Genomic DNA, 15817 nt, shown 5'->3' on the forward strand with positions numbered 1-15817 from the left:
ATGTATAGTTGTTTTAGCGTAGGTGCATGGGTGCTATCGGCAGCCTAGGCTATAGCTGTTTACATGCGCAAGGAAAAATCAAGTGTAGGGTGCTAGATGCAAGTGACATTTTGCGAGACAGGGTGGAAGAGGAGGCTTGGTTTGAAGAACTGGACTCTTGTTATGGCATGCATTATCTGAATTAAGATTAGGCCCACATAATTATACCTACGGAGGAGCGCCTTCTATGGAGGAAGTCTGAATTTACGAGAGTTGGACCAGAGCTTGTGTGTGCAGAGCCGCACCAGAATAGTTCATAAATCCAATGTGAAACGTGATAACAATATTACCCTTAACTAGCATTGAAAAAAAGTTGATCCATTCTTCTTTAATTAAAAATCAAACATTTCTGAATCAGGCTTGTTAGGTCAGTACTACCGTAGGTTAATTAAACGAGGGAGGGGCACTTTGCCTACGCACGCACACTGGCGAAGACACATGAATATGTTTCTGATTGACATAGTGAGGGTTTCGGCGTAGGCCTCTTGAAATGTAAAAGAACGTTATTAACCGGTTCCCATACTTTATAATAATGATTTTGTATAGATCACTGTTGTTCCCGTTTCTGATTGTTCCTCAAACATGTTTTTGTTCACTTATGTTTTCATGTACCGAATAAATATCACAAACCCATGTGTTTCCATCACATTTTCAAATCTACCGATAGTTTTGTCACAGATGCTGTTGCGTTAAATAGCAAATGTGCCTATTTTTGGTCTTGGCGCCTGCGCTCTAGTCAACAGCTCGCAAATACAGTGCAGGTAGGCTGTGTGGGAAGACTAGTCTGCACGATCAGATGTTACCAGAATAAGACCCTCGATGTTTCTTGGAAAGGAGCTTCAAGCTCATCACCGTGCACTTTCAGCACCCTGTGAAGTTCATCATTAGTGTACCCTAATAAACTGCACGCTTTCCCGAGTCCTGTCATCATGCGACTCCCAGTTCATTCCGTTATGATGGTTATTATATCAACATGTGCGTATAAAGGCGTTTCCATTGACTTGTCTCGCATTATAAATTTAACAGACACTAAAAAATATGTCAAAATAACAAATGATCTGTTGACATGTATACAACTGTACCGAAACATCCTGTTTCCATCACTTTCTTGCTTTTTTAAAATCTATATATATATATAAGGTATGACTTTACTCGCATAAAAACTGTGGATGTGAACGTGGTCGTTGGCCACACTACATGTTCTCCTCTATGGATAGATATATGTAGTACAGCCAAGTTCTTTGAGATGTGTGTTTTTTTAGAAGGCACGTGTATCGCCAGAGAATTGTCCCAGTGTCATTAAACAGCCACGTCTTAATGTGACGGATTCATCTAGTCGCGCTATTGATAACAGTTTTAACTAAACCATTCCAGTCTTCAGTGTCCGCTTGGTAATAAACATTCCAGTCTTCAGTGTCCGCTTGGTAATAAACATTCCAGTCTTCAGTGTCCGCTTGGTAATAAACATTACTGCGTCTTCACTTTATGAACTATTCATTCAGAAAAATATCTGATCTGAACACAAGTGTGGAATGTGTGTTGGGAGTAGCTTTTAATGTATTGATCTTCAACATATACCAACTCATTTCAGCATATTGATTATGAATTTGGGCATTTAAAAACCGGATGTGTATAAAGTCTGACATTTGGGCTATGAATCAAAAAGGCATGACAACAGGAAACCGCAACAGTATCACACTTTCGATGTTTGTTTTGGGAATATATAAATGGTACTTTTAATTAACATCGTTTTCCCAACAGGATTCTACTTCTTAGTCAGGTTAAAAACGACGGGACGAGCCTTATAAACTTGACTGTGATTTATAGATTTGAATCATATTAGTGAAATCGTGATGATGACTTTGTCCCGGCGATGAACGTGTTCCGTTCTGTTAGCTGGTCTGTCATTAAGGAGGAGCAGTCTGCCTATACTCTACCGATACAGCTGGTTGATGGAATTTCTGTCCTCTCAATGACAGGGAATATTGAGCATGAAGAGGAAGCAGAGGAGGTAAAGTAATCAACATTTACTCTGTGATACAAACGCTTTTTTATGTAGGAAATGCTATCATAGATATCAGCTATTCAATTATTTATTATCAATATATTTGATCATAAATGAAAAACTGTATTTTCAGCACAATATTCCTGTTTGGAGCATCTTGCACATGTGTACACGCATTCTGCATTTTGTTTTTAGCTCTTGAATGAATTTGAGCTATATTGGTCTATTGGAGTGTCAGTAACCAGCTGTTAAATAAGCTTATGAATCATTAATGATATAGTTGTGGCTCAGTCACAATTAAATTCATTTCATTTCCGGACCGTGGACAGCAATAAAACACTGTGTAAAAACACGTCCAAAACGCAGCGGTAAAAAGGACAGTCAACCGGTAGACCTACATTACACTTACATTTTAGTGATTTAAACAGACGGTCTTATCCAGAGTGATTTATATTTTAGTGATTAATCAGACGGTCTTATCCAGAGTGATTTATATTTTAGTGATTTAAACAGACGGTCTTATCCAGAGTGATTTATATTTTAGTGATTTAAACAGACGGTCTTATCCAGAGTGATTTATATTTTAGTGATTTAAACAGACGGTCTTATCCAGAGTGATTTATATTTTAGTGATTTAAACAGACGGTCTTATCCAGAGTGATTTATATTTTAGTCATTAATCAGACGTCTTATCTAGAGTGATTTATATTTTAGTCATTAATCAGACGGTCTTATCTAGAGTGATTTATATTTTAGTGATTAATCAGACGGTCTTATCTAGAGTGATTTATATTTTAGTGATTAATCAGACGGTCTTATCTAGAGTGATTTATATTTTAGTGATTAATCAGACGGTCTTATCTAGAGTGATTTATATTTTAGTCATTAATCAGATGGTCTTATCTAGAGTGATTTATATTTTAGTGATTAATCAGACGGTCTTATCTAGAGTGATTTATATTTTAGTCATTAATCAGATGGTCTTATCGAGAGTGATTTATATTTGAGTCATTAATCAGACGGTCTTATCCAGAGTGATGTACAGTAGCGAGTGCATAAATGTTCTTAATTTTTCGTTCTGGCACCCTGTGGGAATCAAACTCACAACCCTTGTGTTGCAACCAACATGAGCAACTAACTGAGCCACACGGTACCCACACGGTACCCTAACTATCGTTACGAATCAGAATAGGGTATGTTTGACTTACTATAGAGTGTAGGACAGTGTTTCAACTCTTACCCAATAGGACAGGGGTATTCAACTCTTACCCTATAGGACAGGGGTATTCAACTCTTACCATATAGGATAGGGGTATTCAACTCTTACCCTATAGGACAGGGGTATTCAACTCTTACCCTATTGGACAGGGGTATTCAACTCTTACCCTATAGGACAGAGGTATTCAACTCTTACCCTATAGGATAGGGGTATTCAACTCTTACCCTATAGAACAGGGGTATTCAACTCTTACCCCATAGGCTAGGGGTATTCAACTCTTACCCTATTGGACCGGGGTATTCAACTCTTACCCTATAGGACAGGGGTATTCAACTCTTACCCTATTGGACAGGGGTATTCAACTCTTACCCTATAGGACAGAGGTATTCAACTCTTACCCAATAGGACAGGGGTATTCAACTCTTACCCTATAGGACAGGGGTATTCAACTCTTACCCTATAGGACAGGGGTATTCAACTCTTACCCAATAGGACAGGGGTATTCAACTCTTACCCTATAGGACAGGGGTATTCAACTCTTACCCTATAGGACAGGGGTATTCAACTCTTACCCTATAGGACAGGGGTATTCAACTCTCACCCTATAGGACAGGGGTTTCAGCTCTTACCCTATAGGACAGGGGTATTCAACTCTTACCCTATAGGACAGGGGTATTAATCCCCTCCCCTATAGGGCAGGGGTATTTGCTGTATATTTTGGCACTATTGGAATTAGGCCACCACAACAGTTTGTAAAAGAAAGAGCAATGGCATATTTTATCATATTGTTGTAGAGGAATGTGTGGGCATAATGTTTAGATGTGTGGGCAGAATGTTTAGATGTGTGGGTAGAATGTTAAGATGTCTGGGCAGAATGTTTAGATGTGCGGGCAGAATGTTTAGATGTCTGGGCAGAATGTTTAGATGTCTGGGCAGAATGTTTAGATGTCTGGGCAGAATGTTTAGACGTCTGGGCAGAATGTTTAGATGTCTGGGCAGAATGTTTAGATGTCTGGGCAGAATGTTTAGATGTGTGGGCAGAATGTTTAGATGTGTGGGCAGAATGTTTAGATGTCTGGGCAGAATGTTTAGATGTGTGGGCAGAATGTTTAGATGTCTGGGCAGAATGTTTAGATGTTTGGGCAGAATGTTTAGATGTTTGGGCAGAATGTTTAGATGTCTGGGCAGAATATGTAGATGTGTGGGCAGAATGTTTAGATGTGTGGGCAGAATGTTTAGATGTCTGGGCAGAATGTTTAGATGTCTGGGCAGAATGTTTAGATGTGTGGGCAGAATGTTTAGATGTCTGGGCAGAATGTTTAGATGTTTGGGCAGAATGTTTAGATGTTTGGGCAGAATGTTTAGATGTCTGGGCAGAATGTTTAGATGTCTGGGCAGAATGTTTAGATGTTTGGGCAGAATGTTTAGATGTCTGGGCAGAATGTTTAGATGTCTGGGCAGAATGTTTAGATGTTTGGGCAGAATGTTTAGATGTTTGGGCAGAATGTTTAGATGTCTGGGCAGAATGTTTAGATGTTTGGGCAGAATGTTTAGATGTCTGGGCAGAATGTTTAGATGTTTGGGCAGAATGTTTAGATGTGTGGGCAGAATGTTTAGATGTCTGGGCAGAATGTTTAGATGTGTGGGCAGAATGTTTAGATGTGTGGGCAGAATGTTTAGATGTCTGGGCAGAATGTTTAGATGTGTGGGCAGAATGTTTAGATGTCTGGGCAGAATGTTTAGATGTTTGGGCAGAATGTTTAGATGTTTGGGCAGAATGTTTAGATGTCTGGGCAGAATATGTAGATGTGTGGGCAGAATGTTTAGATGTGTGGGCAGAATGTTTATTGTTTTGTTGTTTGTTGTTGTTGTTAAATATTTATTTTATCAATAGACTATTGGGTTTTCGTTGTCCTGTCTTGGTATAGGCTCTGAGATTAAATAGGCAATGATGTCACGCTCCATTTCACACAGCAATACCGTAGCCTACCCATACAGTCAAATACTGGTCTATTTACTGTGTTGGCAGAATGTTAAAAGGTTTTGCAGTATTTATGCAGTATTTGGCAAAAGCCTGTGACAGTTTCTGAAAGAGAAAACAATGGTCAATTGTTGTGGCCCTGTCTGCAGAACGTTATAAATCAATAATGTTTTGTTTTGTCTTTAACCCCCAGTCTAAATTCTGAAACATCGGATGTTTCTCAATATGCTCACTACCATGCTCCGCACTACCATGCTCCGTACTCTCATGCTCCGCACTACCATGCTCCGTACTCTCATGCTCCGCACTACCATGCTCCGCACTCTCATGCTCCGCTCTCTCATGCTCCGCACTCTCATGCTCCGCACTCTCATGCTCCGCACTACCATGCTCCGCACTCTCATGCTCCGTACTCTCATGCTCCGCACTCTCATGCTCCGCACTCTCATGCTCCGCACTCTCATGCTCCGCACTACCATGCTGCGCACTCTCATGCTCCGTACTCTCATGCTCCGCAGTCTCATGCTCCGCACTCTCATGCTCCGCACTCTCATGCTCCGCACTACCATGCTCCGCACTACCATGCTCCGCACTCTCATGCTCCGCACTCTCATGCTCCGCACTCTCATGCTCCGCACTACCATGCTGCGCACTCTCATGCTGCGCACTCTCATGCTCCGTACTCTCATGCTCCGTACTCTCATGCTCCGTACTCTCATGCTCCGTACTCTCATGCTCCGTACTCTCACGCTCCGTACTCTCACGCTCCGTACTCTCACGCTCCGTACTCTCACGCTCCGTACTCTCACGCTCCGCACTCTCACGCTCCGCACTCTCACGCTCCGTACTCTCATGCTCCGTACTCTCATGCTCCGTACTCTCATGCTCCGTACTCTCACGCTCCGTACTCTCACGCTCCGTACTCTCACGCTCCGTACTCTCACGCTCCGTACTCTCACGCTCCGCACTCTCACGCTCCGTACTCTCACGCTCCGCACTCTCACGCTCCGCACTCTCACGCTCCGCACTCTCATGCTCCGTACTCTCATGCTCCGTACTCTCACGCTCCGCACTCTCACGCTCCGTACTCTCATGCTCCGTACTCTCATGCTCCGCACTACCATGCTCCGAGTGCATTCTACAACCACGTTCTCTTGAGTACGTTCTTGCGAGGACGGGAGTGTGTTAGGAATGCATAAAACAACACATTTACACTCCCCCTCTACTGTATTACCTCACGGTTCACCTCCCCACCTCACTGAACCTTCTTCCAGTCAGGACAATGGCAACAATAGAGGCCAAACAAGATATAGGCAAAATAAACATTTTTTACTTCATAATTATTAGCTAGATATGTAGATCGCAATTAAATTTGTCTGTAGGCCATTAACTGCTCGTTCTATGGGATGTATTTCACATTTTGTTGTAGGCTATCTGGGCTATTTACTGGGCTATCTGGGCTAGTTACTGGGCTATCTGGGCTACATACTAAACCATCTGGGCTATTTGCTAGGCTATCTGGGCTATTTACTAGACCATCTGGGCTATTTACTGGGCTATCTGGGCTATTTACTAGACCATCTGGGCTATTTACTAGACCATCTGGGCTATTTACTAGGCTATCTGGGCTATTTACTAGGCTATCTGAGCTATTTACTAGACCATCTGGGCTATTTACTAGACCATCTGGGCTATTTACTAAACTATCTGGACTATTTACTAGACCATCTGGATTATATACTAGGCTATTTACTAGGCTATCTGGGCTATATACTAGGTTATCTGGGCTATATACTAGGCTATCTGGGCTATATACTAGGCTATCTGGGCTATATACTAGGCTATCTGGCCTATATACTAGGCTATCTGGGTTATATACTAGGCTATTTACTAGGCTATCTGGGCTATATACTAGGTTATCTGGGCTATATACTAGGCTATCTGGGCTATATACTAGGCTATCTAGGCTATATACTAGGCTATTTACTAGGCTATCTGGGCTATTTACTAGGCTATATACTATACTATCTGGGCTATCTACTGGGCTATCTGGGCTATTTACTAGGCTATCTGGGCTATATACTAGGCTATCTGGGCTATTTACTAGGCTATCTGGGTTATATACTAGGCTATTTACTGTGCTATCTGGGCTATATACTAGGCTATCTGGGATATTTACTAGGCTATCTGGGCTATATACTGTGTTATCATCAATTTATAAATGAGATATTCAATGACAGTTGCTATTCATTGGAGCGCTGTGATTGCTTGCCCAACCTTCTGGGGTGGGGCTTTGCGAAGGGCCCATTGCACCCACCTGGTGTCCCAGGTCTAAATCGGTCCCTGATTAGAGGGGAATCACCCACCTGGTGTTCCAGGTCTAAATCGGTCCCTGATTAGAGGGGAATCACCCACCTGGTGTCCCAGGTCTAAATCAGTCCCTGATTAGAGGGGGAATCACCCACCTGGTGTCCCAGGTCTAAATCAGTCCCTGATTGGAGGGGAATAACCCACCTGGTGTCCCAGGTCTAAATCAGTCCCTGATTAGAGGGGAATCACCCACCTGGTGTCCCAGGTCTAAATCAGTCCCTGATTAGAGGGGAATCACCCACCTGGTGTCCCAGGTCTAAATCAGGCCCTGATTAGAGGGGAATCACTCACCTGGTGTCTCAGGTCTAAATCAGACCCTGATTAGAGGCGAATCACCCACCTGGTGTCCCAGGTCTAAATCAGTCCCTGATTAGAGGAGAATCACCCACCTGGTGTCCCAGGTCTAAATCAGTCCCTGATTAGAGGAGAATCACCCACCTGGTGTCCCAGGTCTAAAATCAGTCCCTGATTGGAGGGGAATCACCCACCTGGTGTCCTAGGTCTGAAATCAGTCCCTGATTAGAGGGGAATCACCCACCTGTTGTCCCAGGTCTATATCAGTCCCTGATTGGAGGGGAATCACCCAACTGGTGTCCCAGGTCTAAATCAGTCCCTGATTGGAGGGGAATCACCCACCTGTTGTCCCAGGTCTAAATCAGTCCCCGATTAGAGGGGAATCACCCACCTGGTGTCCCAGGTCTAAATCAGTCCCTGATTAGAGGGGAATCACCTACCTGGTGTCCCAGGTCTAAACCAGTCCCTGATTAGAGGGGAATCACCCACCTGGTGTGCCAGGTCTAAATCAGACCCTGATTAGAGGCGAATCACCCACCTGGTGTCCCAGGTCTAAATCGGTTCCTGATTAGAGGGGAATCACCTACCTGGTGTCCCAGGTCTAAATCGGTCCTGGTGTCCCAGGTCTATATCGGTTAAATAGGCGGGATGTAGAGGTTGTACTGTAACACCTCTGCCATCTCCTTCTAAGGTCAAGACACGAGGAAACAACCAGGAAACACTGAGGAGAAGTAAAGTGTTACCATGGTGACACTGTGGAGGGTTCCATGCTGAATCGTTCCAGATCATTCCAGAGCCCTGAGTGGAGTCAGAGTCTCCTGATAACTCTTCCTGGATCTCTGTAACCTTCTGGGATGAAGAGGTTGCCCTGAGCAACACAGAGCTCACACAGGCACAGACAGGTTCTAGATGGAGTGAGACGGTCCTATTTCAACGAACCAAAGCACGACTCTGGCAGTGACATCACCACCACCATGCTCCAACCAACTGAAGCACATTGCTGAAGATTCAGAAGATGGAGGGAGGAGAGGGGAGGAGACAGAAGATGGAGGGAGGAGAGACGATGAGAGAGAAGATTGAGGGAGGAGAGATAACGGGACAGAGGATGGAGGGAGGAGAGAGGAGGAGAGAGAGAATGAGAGGAGGTGGTGGAGGGGTGTACGTGTGGCTCCTCCTGGTGTGTATGTTGCTGGGGGATGTCCTGGGCTGGGTGACCCCTGGAGTTCATGTTGGGGTCGAGGCTCAGGCCAATGAAAGGAGAGTCCTGGCTCACATTCCTGGTGACATCATCATAGGAGCGCTGTTCTCTGTTCACCACCAACCTCCTGCAGACAAGGTACACTGTGGTTTGGAGTGTGTGTGTTGGAGTGTGTGTGTGTCTGTTGGAGTGTGTGTATGTGACGACGTGTGTGTGTGACGTAGTGTGTGTATGTGACGACGTGTCATGTGTGTGTGTGTGTGTGTGTGTTGGAGTGTGTGTATGTGACGACGTGTGTGTGTGTGTGTGTGTGTGTGTGTGTGTGTGTGTGTGTGTGTGTGTGTGTGTGACGTAGTGTGTGTGTCTGTGTGTGTTGGAGTGTGTGTGTGTCTGTGTGTGTCTGTGTGTGTTGGAGTGTGTGTGTGTCTGTTGGAGTGTGTGTATGTGACGACGTGTGTGTGTGTGTGTGTGTGTGTGTGTGTGTGTGTGTGTGTGTGTCTGTGTGTGTTGGAGTGTGTGTATGTGACGACGTGTGTGTGTGTGTGTGTGACGTAGTGTGTGTGTCTGTATTCCATAGGTCCATGAGCGTAAGTGTGGAGCTGTCAGAGAACAGTATGGTATCCAACGTGTGGAGGCCATGATGCACACTCTGGACCTGATCAACTCTGACCCTCACCTCCTCCCCAACATCACCCTGGGCTGTGAGATCAGGTAGCAACTCTTTGGATAGGGGTGTGTGTTAAACTCAACTGCATAATGGTTGAACTCCACAGGGACTCACTAACCTTGTGTGTTGTGTGTGTGTTTGTGTGTGTGTGTGTGTTTGTGTGTGTGTGCGTGTGTGTGTGTGCGTGTGTGTGTGTGTGTGTGCGTGTGTGTGTGTGCGTGCGTGCGTGTTTGTTTGTTTGTGTGCTTGTGTGTGTGTGTGTGTTTGTGTGTGTGTGTGTGCGTGTGTGTTTGTTTGTTTGTTTGTTTGTTTGTGTGTGTGTGTGCGTGTGCGTGTGTGTGTATCCCTCCCCCTCTTACAGGGACTCTTGCTGGCACAGTGCAGTGGCATTAGAACAGAGCATAGAGTTTATCAGAGACACGCTGGTCTCCAACGAGGAGGAGGAGAGTCTGAGCCTTGGGAAATGTCTGGGGGAGGACGGGATAGAGATGACCCCTGTTAGAGGGAAGAAACCCATTGTAGGATTGATAGGACCAGGTTCCAGCTCTGTGGCCATCCAGGTGCAGAACCTGCTACAGCTGTTCAACATACCACAGATCGCTTACTCTGCTACCAGCATGGACCTCAGCGACAAGGTACTGTAAGGCAGAGATACACTTTACACTCATACTATCAATACTTTATGAGTACTGTGTTTCTGTTCTAGAGTCTGTATCAGTACTTTAAGAGTACTGTGTTTCTGTTCTAGAGTCTGTATCAGTACTTTATGAGTACTGTGTTCTAGAGTCTGTATCAGTACTTTATGAGTACTGTGTTTCTGTTCTAGAGTCTGTATCAGTACTTTATGAGTACTGTGTTTCTGTTCTAGAGTCTGTCTCAGTACTTTATGAGTACTGTGTTTCTGTTCTAGAGTCGGTATCAGTACTTTAGGAGTACTGTGTTCTAGAGTCCTTCAGTACTTTATGAATACTGTGTTCTAGAGTCTGTATCAAGACTTTATGAGTACCGTGTTTCTATTCTAGAGTCTATATCAGTTATTTATGAGTACTGTGTTCTAGAGTCCTTCAGTACTTTATGAGTACTGTGTTGTGTTTCTGTTCTAGAGTCTGTATCAGTACTTTATGAGTACTGTGTTTCTGTTCTAGAGTCTGTATCAGTACTTTATGAGTACTGTGTTTCTGTTCTAGAGTCTGTATCAGTACTTTATGAGTACTGTGTTGTGTTTCTGTTCTAGAGTCTGTATCAAGACTTTATGAGTACCGTGTTTCTATTCTAGAGTCTATATCAGTTCTTTATGAGTACTGTGTTCTGGAGTCCTTCAGTACTTTATGAGTACTGTGTTCTAGAGTCCTTCAGTACTTTATGAGTACTGTGTTTCTATTCTAGAGTCTATATCAGTTCTTTATGAGTACTGTGTTCTGGAGTCCTTCAGTACTTTATGAGTACTGTGTTCTAGAGTCCTTCAGTACTTTATGATTACTGTGTTCTGGAGTCCTTCAGTACTTTATGAGTACTGTGTTCTAGAGTCCTTCAGTACTTTATGAGTACTGTGTTCTAGAGTCCTTCAGTTCTTTATGAGTACTGTGTTCTAGAGTCCTTCAGTACTTTATGATTACTGTGTTCTAGAGTCCTTCAGTACTTTATGAGTACTGTGTTTTAGAGTCTGTATAATACAAAGTCTAGAACAAAGTACTCAGAAGTTATTGATAGACAATTACACAACATAGATAAAGTACTGATACAGACTGCAGAACACCATACTCATAAAGTACTGATACAGACTGTACTGATACAGTACTGATACAGACAATACTATGAGTAATGTATTTATATTGTAGTGTCTGTATCATTATGTTTTGAGTACTGTGTTCTAGAGTCTGTATCAGTACTTTATGAACACTGGTCTGGAGTCTGTATCAGTACTTTATGAACACTCGGGTCTAGAGTCTGTATCAGTACTTTATGAACACTGGTCTAGAGTCTGTATCAGTACTTTATGAACACTCGGGTCTAGAGTCTGAATCAGTACTTTATGAACACTCTGGTCTAGAGTCTGTATCATTACTTTATGAACACTGGTCTAGAGTCTGCATCAGTACTTTATGAACGCTGGTCTAGAGTCTGCATCAGTACTTTATGAACACTCTGGTCTAGAGTCTGTATCATTACTTTATGAACACTGGTCTAGAGTCTGCATCAGTACTTTATGAACACTGGTCTAGAGTCTGCATCAGTACTTTATGAACACTGGTCTAGAGTCTGTATCAGTACTTTATGAACACTGGTCTAGAGTCTGCATCAGTACTTTATGAACACTTGGGTCTAGAGTCTGCATCAGTACTTTATGAACACTTGGGTCTAGAGTCTGCATCAGTACTTTATGAACACTGGTCTAGAGTCTGTATCAGTACTTTATGAACACTGGTCTAGAGTCTGCATCAGTACTTTATGAACACTGGACTAGAGTTTGCAGCAGTACTTTATGAACACTGGACTAGAGTCTGCATCAGTACTTTATGAACACTGGACTAGAGTCTGCATCAGTACTTTATGAACACTGGACTAGAGTCTGCATCAGTACTTTATGAACACTGGACTAGAGTCTGCATCAGTACTTTATGAACACTGGACTAGAGTCTGCATCAGTACTTTATGAACACTGGTCTAGAGTCTGCAGCAGTACTTTATGAACACTGGTCTAGAGTCTGTATCAGTACTTTATGAACACTGGTCTAGAGTCTGCAGCAGTACTTTATGAACACTGGTCTAGAGTCTGTATCAGTACTTTATGAACACTGGACTAGAGTCTGCATCAGTACTTTATGAACACTCTGGTCTAGAGTCTGCAGCAGTACTTTATGAACACTGGTCTAGAGTCTGTATCAGTACTTTATGAACACTCTGGTCGAGAGTCTGCATCAGTACTTTATGAACACTGGTCTAGAGTCTGCATCAGTACTTTATGAACACTCTGGTCTAGAGTCTGTATCAGTACTTTATGAACACTGGTCTAGAGTCTGCATCAGTACTTTATGAACACTGGTCTAGAGTCTGTATCAGTACTTTATGAAGACTGGACTAGAGTCTGCAGCAGTACTTTATGAACACTCTGGTCTAGAGTCTGTATTAGTACTTTATGAACACTCTGGTCTAGAGTCCGTATCATTACTTTATGAACACTCTGGTCTAGAGTCTGTATCAGTACTTTATGAACACTCTGGTCTAGAGTCTGTATCATTACTTTATGAACACTGGACTAGAGTCTGCATCAGTACTTTATGAACACTGGACTAGAGTCTGCAGCATTACTTTATGAACACTGGACTAGAGTCTGTATCAGTACTTTATGAACACTGGACTAGAGTCTGTATCAGTACTTTATGAACACTGGACTAGAGTCTGCATCAGTACTTTATGAACACTGGACTAGAGTGCATCAGTACTTTATGAACACTGGTCTATAGTCTGTATCATTACTTTATGAACACTGGACTAGAGTCTGTATCATTACTTTGTGAACACTGGACTAGAGTCTGCATCAGTACTTTATGAACACTCTGGTCTAGAGTCTGCATCAGTACTTTATGAACACTGGACTAGAGTCTGTATCAGTACTTTATGAACACTTGACTAGAGTCTGCAGCATTACTTTATGAACACTGGACTAGAGTCTGTATCAGTACTTTATGAACACTGGACTAGAGTCTGCATCAGTACTTTATGAACACTGGACTAGAGTCTGCAGCAGTACTTTATGAACACTCTGGTCTAGAGTCTGTATTAGTACTTTATGAACACTCTGGACTAGAGTCTGTATCAGTACTTTATGAACACTGGTCTAGAGTCTGCATCAGTACTTTATGAACACTGGACTAGAGTCTGCAGCATTACTTTATGAACACTGGACTAGAGTCTGTATCAGTACTTTATGAACACTGGACTAGAGTCTGCATCAGTACTTTATGAACACTGGACTAGAGTCTGTATCAGTACTTTATGAACACTGGTCTAGAGTCTGCATCAGTACTTTATGAACACTCTGGTCTAGAGTCTGTATCATTACTTTATGAACACTGGACTAGAGTCTGCATCAGTACTTTATGAACACTGGTCTAGAGTCTGTATCATTACTTTATGAACACTGGACTAGAGTCTGTATCATTACTTTATGAACACTGGACTAGAGTCTGCATCAGTACTTTATGAACACTCTGGTCTAGAGTCTGCATCAGTACTTTATGAACACTGGACTAGAGTCTGTATCAGTACTTTATGAACACTGGACTAGAGTCTGTATCAGTACTTTATGAACACTGGACTAGAGTCTGCAGCATTACTTTATGAACACTGGACTAGAGTCTGTATCAGTACTTTATGAACACTGGACTAGAGTCTGCATCAGTACTTTATGAACACTGGACTAGAGTCTGCAGCAGTACTTTATGAACACTCTGGTCTAGAGTCTGTATTAGTACTTTATGAACACTCTGGACTAGAGTCTGTATCAGTACTTTATGAACACTGGTCTAGAGTCTGCATCAGTACTTTATGAACACTCTTGTCTAGAGTCTGTATCATTACTTTATGAACACTGGACTAGAGTCTGCATCAGTACTTTATGAACACTGGTCTAGAGTCTGTATCAGTACTTTATGAACACTGGACTAGAGTGCATCAGTACTTTATGAACACTGGACTAGAGTCTGTATCAGTACTTTATGAACACTGGACTAGAGTCTGTATCAGTACTTTATGAACACTGGACTAGAGTCTGCAGCATTACTTTATGAACACTGGACTAGAGTCTGTATCAGTACTTTATGAACACTGGACTAGAGTCTGCATCAGTACTTTATGAACACTGGACTAGAGTCTGCAGCAGTACTTTATGAACACTCTGGTCTAGAGTCTGTATTAGTACTTTATGAACACTCTGGACTAGAGTCTGTATCAGTACTTTATGAACACTGGTCTAGAGTCTGCATCAGTACTTTATGAACACTCTGGTCTAGAGTCTGTATCATTACTTTATGAACACTGGACTAGAGTCTGCATCAGTACTTTATGAACACTGGTCTAGAGTCTGTATCAGTACTTTATGAACACTGGACTAGAGTGCATCAGTACTTTATGAACACTGGACTAGAGTCTGTATCAGTACTTTATGAACACTGGACTAGAGTGCATCAGTACTTTATGAACACTGGACTAGAGTCTGCAGCAGTACTTTATGAACACTGGTCTAGAGTCTGTATCAGTACTTTATGAACACTGGTCTAGAGTCTGTATCAGTACTTTGAGAGTGCTGAATCAACCCCCGAAATGTTACTCTGAATCAACACTCGGAATCATTGACCAATTGCTGCCTGTGTTTCTTTTCTAGAGTCTGTATAAGTACTTCATGAGGGTGGTGCCGTCGGATGCTCAGCAAGCCAGAGCTATGGTGGACATCGTCAAGAGATACAACTGGAGCTACGTCTCTGCTATACACACAGAGGGTAAGCCCTTATGTTTAGTGCCGTTCCAACACAGTACTTCATTGAGTACCACTCTTCATACATTCAAGCGTGGTGGAGGCTGTATCATGAGGGTTTGCTTGTCATTGGCAAGTGACTATCGAGTTAAGATATATATATATATATATATAGAGCAAAGAACAGGCGAAATCCTCGGGGGAAAACCTGGTTCGGTCTTCTTGCCAACAGACACTGGGAGACAAATTCACCTTTCAGCGGGACAAACAAGACTTTGAGCACACGGCCAAATATACACTGGTTTCATGCCAACTACTTGACAGAGCTTGAATAATTTTTTTATTAAAAATTTACAAATATTGTCCAATCCAGTCGTGCCCAGCTTTTCGAGACGCATAGCTGTTATCACTGCCAAAAGTGATTTTAACTCAAGGGTGTAAATACAAAAGTATGTGGACACCCCTTCAAATTAGTGGAATCGGCTATTTCAGTCACACCCGTTGCTGACCGGTGTATAAAATCGAGCCCGCAGCCATGCAATCTCCATAGACAAACACACATACTTTTTGC

At 42.7% G+C, this 15817-nt stretch overlaps 1 protein-coding gene across 1 annotated transcript in view; it reads left to right on the forward strand.

The window, feature by feature from the left end:
- Positions 1-1486: 1486 nt before the first annotated feature.
- The window catches only part of LOC110516146 (glutamate metabotropic receptor 5a), a 76837-nt gene continuing 62506 nt past the window's right edge, over positions 1487-15817 (forward strand). The window contains exons 1-5 of the mRNA XM_036967732.2: positions 1487-2050; positions 8600-9244; positions 9684-9817; positions 10135-10408; positions 15157-15271. Of these exons, the coding sequence (XP_036823627.2) occupies positions 8924-9244; positions 9684-9817; positions 10135-10408; positions 15157-15271 (844 nt within the window). The 5' untranslated portion in view covers positions 1487-2050; positions 8600-8923. The remainder of the gene's footprint in view (positions 2051-8599; positions 9245-9683; positions 9818-10134; positions 10409-15156; positions 15272-15817) is intronic.

Source organism: Oncorhynchus mykiss, chromosome 29, assembly GCF_057628025.1.
Source record: "Oncorhynchus mykiss isolate SJ-2025 chromosome 29, ASM5762802v1, whole genome shotgun sequence".
Classification (NCBI taxonomy): Eukaryota; Metazoa; Chordata; class Actinopteri; order Salmoniformes; family Salmonidae; genus Oncorhynchus; species Oncorhynchus mykiss.